The sequence below is a fragment of the Cyprinus carpio genome, chromosome B4, assembly GCF_018340385.1.
Source record: "Cyprinus carpio isolate SPL01 chromosome B4, ASM1834038v1, whole genome shotgun sequence".
Lineage (NCBI taxonomy): Eukaryota > Metazoa > Chordata > Actinopteri > Cypriniformes > Cyprinidae > Cyprinus > Cyprinus carpio.
The window spans coordinates 14,278,462-14,293,299 of NC_056600.1; the positions used below are offsets into that span (position 1 = coordinate 14,278,462).

The 14,838-nt window shown below is 35.1% G+C and overlaps 1 protein-coding gene across 3 annotated transcripts in view; it reads right to left on the reverse strand.

The window, feature by feature from the left end:
• Window positions 1–14,838, reverse strand: part of rap1b (RAP1B, member of RAS oncogene family) — a 50,054-nt gene that overhangs the window by 3,839 nt on the left and 31,377 nt on the right. For all 3 annotated transcript variants that reach the window (XM_042722119.1, XM_042722121.1, XM_042722120.1), the window contains 4 exons: window positions 8,741–8,809; window positions 6,107–6,163; window positions 3,355–3,495; window positions 1,878–2,021 (listed from right to left, as the gene is read on the reverse strand). In XM_042722119.1, the coding sequence (XP_042578053.1) occupies window positions 1,878–2,021; window positions 3,355–3,495; window positions 6,107–6,163; window positions 8,741–8,809 (411 nt within the window). The remainder of the gene's footprint in view (window positions 1–1,877; window positions 2,022–3,354; window positions 3,496–6,106; window positions 6,164–8,740; window positions 8,810–14,838) is intronic.

The following is a 14,838-nucleotide window of genomic DNA, read 5'->3' on the forward strand; positions in this document are numbered from 1 at the left end:
ATCAACCGTTGTTAAACAACAACCCGTCTGGAATGTGTGAAATAATTTTTTTTTTTAAATATATTTCTTATATTGGTGACGCAAAAGATAGTAATGCATAGTAATGCAAATCAGTTTTTTTGAACTAAAATATTTACAGATGTGTCGTTTCCTACTGTTTTTTACTCTGTACTGATTATTAGTGGATTTTGAGTCATTTTGGGCTTCAAAAATGAGAAAAAGCGCCTTGTAACTTGTGACTGAGAAGAAACATGAAAGCTTGTGAAAAGTAAATCGCTCTGGCTGCATTAACTGAAAGTGATGAATCCCTTTGACTGTGGTCACTTGCAGCTGAAGTTCCTCATTATCTTATTGAGAGAGCTCCAACCAAGGATCCTTTAAATCGGTATCTGGATTTCGCTTACGGGAGAGTCTGAGACTAATGATGATGCAGGTCTGTGCTTTGACACAAGTAAATGTAATCCTGGAGCAACGCCCAAGCGGGATAAAAAAAAAAAAAAAAAAAAAAGCTTAAGACTTAAAATCAGCACCTTCTGCCTTCCAGTAACCTCTCATAAACTACAGGACTGACTCAAGACCAGCACAGGGGTTTCATATGACTCTGTGCTCACTCAGTTCTCCTTACACACTGCCATACCGGTGCTATAACCACCTGGATTGTCGTTTTTTGACTGACTGAACTCAAAGCAGCTCTATGTCATGTAGGAAGAGTCGTGCTGCTCACAAAAGGACGCTCTGTGTCCGAGCATTGCAGCTGACTGCCTGCTTTGCTAATGTGTGTCTACGCTTTCATGGAGAGATATCACTAGCTGACAATGACACTGTTCTGAGACCTCAGCAGAGAGAAGCACCTCCATGGTGACGCCAGCACAGACATGTCAGAAGACAAACAAAGCCTGACCCCAACTGATAAAAGACTGGGGGAAAATAATCATGCCCATACACAGCCTACTGAATGAAGCTTTACCCAAGATTAAAAACACCCTTTTAGATTCACCTCTCAATTCCCAGATTTAAATATTTCTAATATTAAGAAAACAATAATGGAAAAGCTTATATGAGAGCATTCTGCGGTAAACAGTTTACAGTAAGAAAAACAAGATCTGTGTGTTCAGTGATCAAGGTAACAAAAAATAAATAAACTAAAATATAAAACACTGTGCATTACATTACATTATAATTATAAATTATACTTCATTTAAAAAAAAATTAATTAAAAAAATATTTTAGGAATTATTTTATATTTTAGTATAAAAAAACTGCCCCTGCTGGTAGAAGCCATACAATATATTTATATAATGTGTGATATATATATATATATATATATATATATATATATATATATATATATATATATATATATATATATATATTTTTTTTAAGTTACAAGAAATTTCAAAATGTTCAAAATGTCACGTTTAATTCATTTCCAATAATTTTCCTTAGTGAAAATTGTTTCTACACCATTTATAAACATTCTCTATTGGCATCAATTAAAAAGTAGCCATGTATTCAGTCACATTTTTAAGGCCAAATTCATGCCATTAACTATGATTTTGCCTCAAACTCCTAATTTGATGCTTATTAACAGTTATTATGGTAGCTGTTAAGTTTAGGTATTGGGTAGGATTAGGGATGTAGAATATGGTCATGCAGAATATGTTAATGTTACCAATATGTTAATAATATGCATGATAATAAGCAACTAGTTAAATGTGAGAATTGGTCTCTACTAAAGTGTTACCATGTATTCTAAGAAATAAATCATTCAGTAAGGTCTTACATTGTAAAAACTCTGCTTTAACATGAAATATGTGACTTTTTATAACATAATGGGTAAAAAGAGGCCTTATTTTCTATCTGGAAGTCATTCTCACTTCATTGACGTTAATCTTGGACTTTGCAGAGGACTCCAGGAAAGCACAGCTATTCCACTGACGGGCGAGATTCTGGCCCTGTTCCTTCCCGACCACCCTCTCGTCTTCCAGATCACACTTATTACCCACCAGGATCATTGGCACCTGAAGAGAAACACATCGACTGAGTTTTCAGATTTAAATGAGTCACTTAAGGACAAAGAAATCAAGTGGTTTAGGGATTAGAACAAAAAAAGTGAATGTCTTTTTGAGAAGAAGTGACAATTCATTTGCATTTTCAGCACACATTTCATACACAAAAACACTTAAAATATAAGTTTACATGGTCATCATTTCCAACTTCTCTATCTGTTTTTCATCTAGGGAACTATTTAGAGGCATTAGCAGAAACTGTGTTGCTATATTAGCAGAAATCGTTCTTAAGGGGCCGCAGTTTGCAAAAGCTGTTGTAATTCCTTAATTGAAAAAGATACTGCAAAAGAGGGAAAAAGAGGGGGGAGGAAGAGATAGCCGAAAACCCCTTTGGTCATTTCAAGGCTTCAGATGCATTCATATTTGCATACAATTCCACAAACGCAGCTAAAAACTCCCACACAAATCTCAGTTTTTCAGCTGAGAGACACTCCAGATATAATAGCAGAAGTGAAACTATGAGACAAAGCATTTACATTTGATTTCAGCAAATACTTTCAAAGCAACAAGAAAGTTGAGATATTGTGTACATGAAAAAAAAAATAAGCAAGTAGCCCAGGCAGAATTAATTACCCGAAACGTCTTGTGTTAAACAGCAGAGTTGAGGAAGTGGACAGAAATAGTGCAGGTCAACTGAGGTCGTCACATGATCATCTTTCTCAGAAACCGTTTAGAATGAGTTCTTATACACACACACACACACACACACACACACACACACACACACCTTTCACACAGATTTTTTTCCTCCTAACAAACTTGGCCGCAGTTCAATCCAAGCCTAGTCCGACTTTGTGACAAAAGACACTATATCTTAAGGGACATTCACACACAGTTATCTTTGCAATAGGAAGTCAATCATTTTCACTGAATGTTGTTGATTCTCAGCGAGTATGATTCATGCAGTCTTTAAAAAAAATTACTATTTGTGGTCATGTTAGTTTAAGAAAAACAAAAACTTATCATTATGCCTATTAGCAACCTCCAGCGATAATATTTCTGGAATTGCGATAAACCAGAAAGCAATCAAAATAAACACTAAGTAAACTCAGCTAGCAAACTGTTTGCTTGCCCAACCAGTGCTGTCAAACACAGAGAGGTGGACAAGAAGGGAAAAACTCTGGTCTTCTGTCAACAAAGACGAGCCTCTTCACAGCCGAAAGGTCACCCTTATTGACGATGGCGAGCATGAGGGCTCAGGGTGAGTGTGAAAAAGGGTGAGATGAAAGCTAAAGGCAGGGCAGCAGACACTGAGGTTGAGTTTCTGGAGATGGACAAGACTCACATCATCCGTGTCTTTGACCCGCAGAATCTGTTCTCTCAAGTCCTGCAGGTCGTTGAAGGTGGACTGTGCTGTTATGGAGTATACTAGTGCAAAGCCCTGGCCGTTCTTCATGTACAGGTCCCTCATGGCTGTGAATTGTTCCTGAGTGGAGGAGAAAGAGGAGGTGAAGTGATGAGGAGAAGTGTTCAGGTAGTGTCTGGGGGAGTTGAGGTACTGACAGACAAAATGTTTAAAAAAATCTCTAAAACACAAATTCATAGTGAGTACAGAGCAGCTTTTTTGAAGTAACACTGTCTATAAATATGAAATAACCCATACGATACCAACATACTGTACAAAAACTACTGGTTTATTATAGTTATTATATAACTGAATTATAACTGAAACAATGTAAAAAAAGAAAAATAAATAACAAAAGCACAAACATGATGAGACTTTAAATGATCATTTGATTTTAATAAATAATACGTTTGTAAAGTAAATGTGTTCCCTCTGCATTTAATCTGGAAACACTGGATGGACCTTCCATTCAAAAGTTTGAGGTCACATTTACCTTTTTTTTTTTTTTTATAAAGTAATATTTGTATTTAGCAAAAACTCAAGAGCAACAGCAAAGACATTTCCAATATTTCAAAATATTTCCATTTCAAATAGATACGGCTCTTTTGAAATTTCTAATTATCAAAGAATAGTTTCCACAAAAACATTCAGCAGCACAACTGTTTTCAGTATTGATAAAGATAATAAATATTATTAGCAATTACTGATTACATTAATAATTCCAAAAATTTTTGCATTACAAGTTTTTACAATGTTACGTTTAAATGTGCAAATGAGGCTTTGTATAAATATGCGCTAATTAACATACATTTCTAGAACAAAAATCTTAACATTGGATAAAGCCAGGTTGAAAATGATTGTTTCATTTTACAGAGGTGATACTGGAAGTCTCTTTTGATCAGGGGGAAAATACATTTTTACAATTTTTAAGGAATAAAATGTTGCATAAAAACAAACCCCTCTGTAAAAACCTTCAGAATGTAGATGGGTAAGTTTGGTGTATGTCAGTATTATTAAAGCACACATATTTGGCTCAGTGCAGGAGAAAAAGTCTAATTTTGAGAAAAGGGCCTTTAAAGATATGTATGGCAATTGAAATCTACAGACGCAAACAGATAAAGCGCTATAAAAGGAACACTTAAAAATGCATTTGGGATGTTTTCTTTCCACTAGTCTGAAAAAACACTTATTTTTTCCACAAAACCTCATAATTAAAGACAAATATATATATATATATATTCTATTTATTATATATATATATATATATATATATATTTATTCTGTACGAGCAGAATATATCTATATTTATTATTTATATATATATATAGTATATATATATATTTATTCTGTATATAGCAGATATATATAATATATATATATATTTCCTCTGGGTCATTGTGCCATGAAGTGACCTGATAAGGTTAATAAGGCCAGAGGCACATCAATAGCCCCTCAGCTTTGTTTCCTCTGGGTCATTGTGCTGAATGTGGTCAGAGCTTCTAAAACCCATGGAGAATGAAGGTGATTGTCAAAGGCAACGTATAATATGTCTAATAAAGGAAGGCTATGGAGGAGAATAATGATTTTTTCTCTCCAGAGGACACAACAGTGTCTCATTAAATGTGCTAGTGAGTGGGCATGAGCTCAGGATTTGTGGGGGAGAAATCCACACAAACAAACTCAAAGAACTGCATAGACTTTCTTTCTTCCATGAAGATATTTTAAGAATGTTTCGCAGCTTGATAGCTGCTGGCTATAATTTACTTTCATAACAAGAAAAAGAGCAGCATAAACAATTATCAAAACATCTTTTGTGTTCCAAGCCATATAGGCTCAGAATGTTCATTTTAACTATGCCTTATGCCATTTGCAGACTGACTTTAACGGTTATTGTTTAAAGTTTGTAGTTTAAAGCAATCCTGCTCACAATTCTGGTTTCAACTCAGCTAATTTCAGTTGAGATTATGTTCTGGAGTCTGCTTTTTTGGACTAGATTGAATAATACTTTGACCATTTCAGAGCAAGTGCCATTTCTACTGTACAAAAACTGTAGCCAATTTGTAGTTCACATCTCTGACAGGAATATTCTCAGCTTCTTTGGCTTGGTTTCATTTGACTGTGGCTCCATTCTGGGGCAGAGAGCCCAAGGACAACATTCACCATCTGTCACCACAACTCAGAGTTGTAAAACAGGGGCTTGCAGAACTGGAAAGATGTCCTTATCCCCCCACAGGGGACGAAATCGCTCTCTAAAACCTGCACCTGTATGAGGATGCACATGTACACACTTATTTCTCACTTAACTTACAGTAGGGGGAGACCGGAGGCAAATGTAACACATTTAGTTGTGCTACAGTCAATCAGCACCAGCTCACAAATGTGAATGATTTACAAAAATCTGATTTAGAAATGATTTATAAATGTCTGATTTGTTTATTTTAAGGTTTTAATCCCATGGATTTCAAACCATCCATTTAATCTCCAGGCTGTTTGTTAAAAGTTAACATGGATGACTTACTGTACACTGATACCGGCAGCTACCATACAAGATTTTATCTCGGCTGTGACGTCAAAGGACATTTAAACACCAGTTTCATGGCACAGTATGAGTGAATTGAAAAATCATTAACTATTTGAAATACATAGATGCATGTAAGTTATTAAACAAAGCTCTGATCACAAACTATCTTACCGTTCCGGCAGTATCCAGAATTTCCAACATACACTGCTGTCCATCCACCTCCACTTGCTGCAAAGACACAGACACAACAGAAAATCAACAACAAACTTACTGGCATCAAAAAAACAACCTTTATAGGGGATTATTACACACAAAGACTATAACACAACCCTATTGTGCCTTCAATTTTTAACATTTAAATATCAAAATAGTCTACTATGAATAGAAACCTGTTCATAGTTTTGTAGGTTTGTAGTTGAACCGACTTCACATATCCACTATGGTTTAAATGATTTATAAACACTGTGTTGCTATTTCATCATTGAATGTAATAAAAGTGAAATTCAATATTAAGTGCAACTTAAGGATTTAAAATGATTAAATATATTTAGTGCCTCTGTATACACAAGGAATAAAATCTGCACTAATAAAATGTGGTACTGTACGTAAGCCTCGGCTACAGGAAGTGCCCATGGGACAGCAGCGTAAGCAACAGCGAGGAAGGGAGGTGCTGGTCAAGATGGGACTTCCTTTTACTGTTTGAGTGTAGGTTCATTTTTAGACACAGCCTTTGTCTCAAGGCCTTGGACAGAGGCCATTAAAATATAAACATCATCGAACACAGCAGTCTGAGACATCCCACAAACACACACACACAGCGTTTTCTTTGACGTGTGTTACTAGGGTGGGACGGAGTACATACTACATCCTGTAGAAATGTGTCAAATGATAAGAGATTCTGTCATGATATACCTGCATTGCAATTGGAAAAAATTTTACATAAGCAGAAATTTATTTATAGTCAGCAAACTGTCACAGATGGGCATTTCCAGTTCATTGATCATAGATAGCTTTATTGATTGCAATGGGAGCAATTTAGTTTTCATGCAAAAGCTGCACCATTTGGGTCTGGTGTAACTGTAGGTTGTTTAACAATTTGGGATATAAATATAGAATATATTTTGTATGTATTGGTTATTTCACATTTGTGGCTGATCCAATGACATTTTTTGTCTTTTGTTGTTAATTCAAGTGTCAGTTTAAATGGAAACCTTCAGGTATGACCACATTTACCAATGTTCTGCAAATTTTTGTTTGTGAAAAAGTAAATTTCAGTAGGAATCCCATGTGGATTCCTACTGAAATTACCTTTTTCACCCACAAAAATTGGGGGATTTCATGCGAGGGTGAAAAGTTTTCCCACATAGGTTTTGCAATTGGCTTAAGTTGTCAATGGATCGTTATAGACAATGGATCTTTTTTTTTTTTTCAGATTCAGAAATTTAATAACGTCACCACACCTAGATATAAAGTCACAAACTAGAGTATAATGTCACAACTGCAAGAAATAAAGTTGCAATTGTGGGATATAAATTACGTTATTTGAAACGGAGACGTATTCAGAAATATTAAATCCCACTGTCGTAACAGAAAACATTTGCATATTGTGAGATAAGTCATAGCCAGTGCTGAGAAGGTAAGTTTGATTACAAGTTACCCTATTTTAAATGTAATAAGCAGTGTAGCTATTTCAATTACTTTATAGTAATGAAACTGAAGTAATGTAACTTATTACATTTGATTACTTTTCTAAATTTCTAAAGATTTCAACGGTTAATGATTTTCAAACATGGCAGGGTTAACCTTGAATAAAAATCAAAACACATAACACTCACACTACCAAAAAAACCCTTCATCACTTGAATTAAGATTATAATAATTTTATTTAAAGCACAGCCACCACAAAATCAGACTTACTTTGAGATCATTCTGAGGTTAAATACAGATTTAAAATCATAAGATATAGTTTAATAGCTATGATACGGTTTTTGAAATAAAATCTTTGCATAGCTGTGACAGGAAACACTTGTATCTAACAATGCCTTGGAATAAACAGTTAATCATAAAAATAAATAAAGCATCCACATAAACCCAAATAGGATATTTAACAGTTATCGAATGAGCATGTGTTCTATTCGGTGTCCTAAACTCCTGAAACATTGGTGTCTCATTTTAAAGCAGTCAATGGAATCAATTAAATCTTTGTGTGTGTGTGTGTGGGAAAAAAAATTGTAATCAATTACACATCATTGAATTTAATTACACATTTTTAAATCTCATTAGCTGTAACTGATTACAATTACATTTATTTAGTAATTAAATTACATAATTCCATTACATGTAACTAGTTACTCCCCAAAACTGGTCTGAACGTATAGCAAATGTGAGATGTCCAATCATAGTCTTAATTACTTCTTTACTTATTTAAAAAAAAAAAAAAAAATTATATATATATACTATATCTATATATATATATATATATATACTATATATATATATATATATATATATATATATATATATATATATATATATATATATATATATATATATATATATATATATAAGGTATAAGGTATTTAATTCAATCGATTATAAAAGTAGTATGGCTTACTTCATGGTTCCTACCAAAAAAAAAAAAAAAAGACTAACTATATTTGGATAAGTCCATTTTGTGTGTTACTGTAAAGAATGTGTTGGGCTAGGAAAAGGTAAGAAAACAATAAATTGGGTTTTGAGTCTGGAAAGCATTAAAAAGACATTGGTTTGACAACTTAAGCACAATAAAAATGATGCAAAACTTGCCTTTCTGTATGAGTCTTCTATTGTGGGGTCATACTTTTCCACAAAGATCCCTTGGACAAACTGAACAGTCTGGAGAGAGAGAGAGAGAAGGAACAAAGAGAGGGAAAGACAAAGAGAATAAGACATGTCCATTAAATGTTACGATACTCAAACATGAACATGTTGACACAGTGCAAAATGAGTTTCACTTCCAGTGGCTGATGGGGAATTCCATTTTAAATACTCCTAGACCTAGAGGTTTTTGCGTCTGCTTATGGCACAAACAAGCCACTGCGTGTCATTATCGCCCTCCTTGCTCTCAAAACCACATAGGTGCTCATATGAAAAGGCCAATGGCCACTTCACATAGAAAGAGACCAGAGTGAAACCTGCACTCGCTGGTCAAGGATCAGAAAGCATTCCGATGTTGCTGGGATACCAGTTACCTAGCAATTAACTACCGCCGTAAATATAGAAAGATTTATAGATGGAAGTAAATTGCAGGGGGTTGAAGAACAATCGTGTTGAAACAAAAGAGCGAATTAAAGGTGATCGGCTCTGCAGTGACTTCACAGGAAGTGCAGGGGTGGCGGAGAATATGAAAATCATGTGATGCTGCCCACAGGTGCGGGGGCTTCAGGGCCTCCATAGCTCGAGTGACCTTTGATCATCCTTTTTGATTCACACTTCACCAGCCTAGATTCATTAATGAGAGCTCTGTTTGGACAGGCATAAACAACAGAAAACCATTAAGATGCTGATCAACTGTGGGAGGAAGACAACAGCCTGATGGGAGGGAGAGGAAGAAAGAGACTAAGCAAAGGCAGGTGATGTCAGTCACAAGGTACGAGTGATCTCAGTGTATGAGCGCTTCTCTCTGGTGAACGAGAGATCATTTGTTTATCTAATGCCTTAGTGTGAATAAAAAGAATCAAGCTAAATAAACAAGAGCCTTGATGAGTAAAGAAATAATCATGAATTTAGATTAGTGCCTGTGTGTTGTGAAATTACAGGCAGCTGTCTTGCTGTCTTTCGTAAAAATTAGTTGAGATGAAACTAGTTAATAGAAAAGATTAGAGAGGATCTTAAAAGGATAGTTCATCCATAATGCATATTCTGTAAAGACGTTCATTTTGTGTGCACGTGTGTCTGGATCTATTGATTCACTGCAAAAATAAGTAAAAAGATAAACTAAGAAATTTAAGTAGTTAATAAATTGATAAGTAAAATAAATGTAGCGGTTAGGTTTAGGGATAAGGGGTGTAGAATATGGTCATGCAGAAAATGTGCTAATAAGTTTTAATAAAAAGCCAATATGTTAATAACAGGCATGCTAATAAGCAACTAGTTAATAGTGAGAATTGGCCTCTATACTCAAGCGTTATCTGCTACGTCCTAATAACTACCTTACTAACTATTAATAAGCAGCAAATTAGAAGTTTGAGGTAAAAGTTGTAGTTGATGGTTTGTTAATGGCAAGAATTGGACCTTAAATAAAGTGTGACAAATAAATAAATGCATGTTACATACACCTTGTGAATACACCTTTTACAGGGTGAGAACGCTTTTAATTTCTGAATTTTTATTAGGGGGGAGGGGCATAAATATAAAAAAGCTGACAACTGTCATTATGATGAAAATACAGTTAAAACACCATTAATTTCTATTTTCATTGACAAGAAAAATTTAGTAGTTTAGCATATTTTATTACCATTTCTTACAAAAACAATGGTTTCACAGCTTAACAATATTTGAAAAAACATTTGATTGCAATATCAAGGTCATGTAGTGCAACCAACATGCAGATATATTTAAAAAAATACTTAAAATTAAATTAAATTATACAGAAGACCCCTAAATGGCCTCAATATGTCAACAAGTCTCTTAAAAATGTTTTTTTTTTTTTTTTTTTTTTTTTTAAACCAAGAAATGATAGTCCCGGTTGTAAAATATCATGTGGTATGTCAATGAACGACTGATTTAATGTAAAAAGTAGACACATAAAAATGTAAAATACTTTTTACATTTTAAAAAAGTAGTGAAGAAAGGAAATGGTAACAGGTTTCATTACAGTGCAAGCATGTCTCAGTATGAATGGCAGAGAGAGATGTCTGCATGTGGAAACACACCTTGTCCTCTTTACTCAAGTATATGTCGCTTCACTAGTTCTACTTGGCTATAAAACTGCAAATAATGTTTTTTGCAAACTGAGGATTCAATATGAGAATTCCAGTGGCAGTTATTATGGTATCTCTACACAGTGAACCATCTCCTGCTATTCCCGTTGTCTTCCTCACACTTCATCAGCCCTATGCATCTCAAGGCTGTCGCTGGGTCGCATGTGCTGGTTTCAGAAGAGAGTCAGGCCCTGGAGAGGTGATGTGTGCTGATGCAGCAGAGTTGAACTGATGTGCTTGAGACAGACCATACCATATGCACGAGTGTCAGCTGGCACATATGCTCTGAACGTCTTTTATCCTGCAGCTCTGTTCCTTATTCGCTCTGGCTGGTTTACACTAGTGCCTCTCTAATGCACACACACTTTCTGTCTCTGTTCCTTAAAGTAGCTCTGAACTACGACCTACTCAACACACACACACACACACACACACACACACACACACACACACACACACACACACACACACACAGAAAGAAGGCTAAAAATAATCCATATATGGGAAGAGAGATGTGGAAACAAGGCATGTAAATTCAACGAAGGCCACTGATTACAATGTTCCAACAAAGAGCAGTGAGGATGTGTGAAGGAGAGGAGTGTGTGTGTGTGTGTGTGTGTGTGTTTGTGTGTGTGTGTGCGCGTGCGCATTGCTCTGCTCTCAGCGATTAGATCAAATGCACACAGGCACGCTCAGCATGCTGATATCCCAGCAGCCACTTCAAGTGAAAGCAACAAATATTGTGGAGATGATGGGAATCAAAGGATTAGTAAAGGTCATGCTTATATTAAAAAAGCTCTTCTGTTACAATTAATAAACAGAAAGGGTTTGTTATTGCATTACACTATTCACTTGGGTATTGCTGTTAAATCCTTGAAAAAGTACAGGACATTTTATTATCTTGCAAAAAAAGAGGGTAGCTATATGTACAGTAAATGTATATTAATGTGTATGTATGTGTAAACACTCATACATAGCATGTAAAAAAATTGTTTAATACTACAGTGACTGCATTTTGTTTAATAATTATTATTAAACTCATTGTTATTATAATTACAAAGAAAACAATCCTTTTACACAGTCATAGTCCAAGGAAATTATACAAAAAATATTACCTTTTAATTAATTTTAATTCCTGTGATGTCAAAACTGAATTTTCAGCATCATTACTCCAGTCTTCAGTGACAAATGATCCTTCGGAAATCATTGCTGATTTGTTGCTCAAAATGTCTTCTTATTATCAATGTAAAAAACATACTTTTATAGAAACCTTTTTTTAGGATTATGATTATCAGAAAGTTCAAAAGAACTATTTTGCACCATTACATGTCATTTCTGATCAATTTAATGCATCCTTGATTGAAAAATGTACTTTTATTCTAAAAACCCAAAAAAATAATTTCGTAAAATCTCTATCTCACTCAGGCACACAGAAGTCAGCAACACCATGGGCATCTGAGTGGATCCGCTCCATTTTTTTTCTTTCTCTCAAATGATCCAAGGACCGCCTAGCACCTGCCTGCAGCTCCCTGAACTCAGTTTGAAAACAGCGTCTGAGATTCGAGAGCTATGCTGGAAGGTGAAAGGTGGCTTTTGTTTGTAGGCTATCGATGAGCAACAACACATTAGCATGTGCGGACTCACTAAGGCACACAGAAGTCAGCAACACCATGGGCATCTGAGTGGATCCGCTCCTGCCTGCAGGCAGATGGGCTCTCTGTGCTAGCTCTGGCAATCCATCATTACAGCTCAAGCTGACCCTGTTGCTCCTGTCCGACTCTCTGTACTCCCCCGGACTACCGCAACTCATCTGACAGATAAACTAACAGGGTGTTGCCTGGTGATGCAACAGTTCCTCAAAACAGTCAGATTGAGTCAATGTTTGGGAACAGCCCAACTCGTTTTTATTTTAATTACTGAAGTCAAGGGTGAAGCACAAGCATGAACACACAAACTCATGAGTAATCTCTGAACTAGACCACAGAAATCAAAGTCCATGGTGAATCTATGCTATCGAGCCATATGTCAACCCTATTACTTACTATATAGCTACTAACAACTGACCACAGTGTGGTTTCTTCCTGTAACTGTGTAAATTGAGCCATACACACAAGTGCTGAGCTAAATCACACTAATGGATGCATATTTACATTGCAGTACTGTTCAAGAGAGCAGAAGTATTGTTCTGGAAGTAAATGTCCATTCATTTGAAATTCAAAAATACAAAAAAATTCAAAAAACAATTTAAAATGCAAGTTCTTCAAAAAATATACTTTCTATTCATGTTAGTTCATATACTATACTACTTAAATATTTAATTAACCTTTATTTAGGAAGCATGCATTAAACTGATCAAACGAAAAGACATTTGTAATGGTCCAAAAGATTTCCACTTAAAAAAAAAAATGATATTCTTTTGAACTTTATATTTATCAAGCAATTCTGAAAATAAAATGTATAAAAATTTACACAAAAATATTAAGCAGCACAACAGTTTTCAAAATTGAAAACATATATAATAATAATAATAATAATAATAATAATAATAATAATAATAATAATTTGTGAGCAAAAAAAATCTGCATATTAGAATGATTCCTGAAGGATCATGTAACATTGACGACTAGAGTAGAAACTGCTGAAAATGTACTTTTTCCATCACAGGAATAAATTATATTCTTTAAATTTATTAAAACAGAAAGCGGTTATTTTAAACTGTAGTAATATTTCACAGCATTGCGGTTTTTACTTTTAAATGATAGTGTAATTTTGAAAAAAAAAAAAACCCCAAAAAAACTTTTATACCATTTCTAATAAACCAATTGACACAAATCATCACTGCATTTATATTTTCTTATTTTCTCTATATATATAAATAAAACCCTTCATTTCTGGGACACTGGTGTCACCAGACAGAATTCATACAGGTTTTCCTAAACACTTCCACATCTGCCATTGGTTGGCCCAACAGGAAGTCCCACCTCAAACTCACAGCACTAGTTGAGCCAGTGTTGCTGTGTATGTCTAGTCAAATAAACTCAAGCAAATGTTAAGCTATATTGTTTTGATGTAATGCAGTGCATACAACAAAATAGTGTTGATTCCTGAAAAAAAAAAAAAAAAAAAAAAAAAAAAAAAAAACTTTAAAGAGACTAACTGATTTTAACACATAAGGTACTATTATTTACAAGACAATTAGTTAATTCATTCCTGTAAGTCCTGAATGTGTCTTTTTTTGGCAGATTTTCAGGTCTACTTATAAAGTGGGTAGCCACTGTTACAGTCTATATAGCTCCATTACAGGACAGCAGGCTGAACCCACATAGTAATGATCTGATTTTACAGACCTGTCTCATTCTCCCTGTCTGCATGAAGCAGGACAGGAGCTTAATGTGAATGCATTTACAACATGATTAACTCTGCATGGCCATTTCATGCAGACCCATCCATAGTGCTCCAATTAGAGTTAATGGACAATAAAAGTCTATGTGCTTTATGCTGAAAGAGGTCTGGCTGAGAGGGAAGAGGATGGAGGCGGACGGTTCTCACACCCTGTGGCACACATACAGCCAATGGGTTCTTTGTTGAGCCCTGAGGTGAGTGGGTCAAGCCATTGTGGCTGCTCTCCAATGGGGGAGCCATTTGAGTTCATTGGGATGGAACAAACTAGGTCAAAGTGGTGTCAGCGGGACGTACGGTATTACATGTGGAGTACTAGCGTGCTAATGAGCTAAGGAAGCAAACAGTGACCTCAGTGATAAGAGATAATTCATGAGGAAACTGCTCTGTTTTTAAACTTCAGGGTAAATGTGGAAATTTAAAGCTAATGGCATGCAGCAGAAATTTTCCACAGGGTTTTGTCGTTCTGACCCACTGAATTTTAGAAGAAGAGCTGCCGAACTACTTGTGGTTTTGCAATGCTATTCTGACATATATTATGCT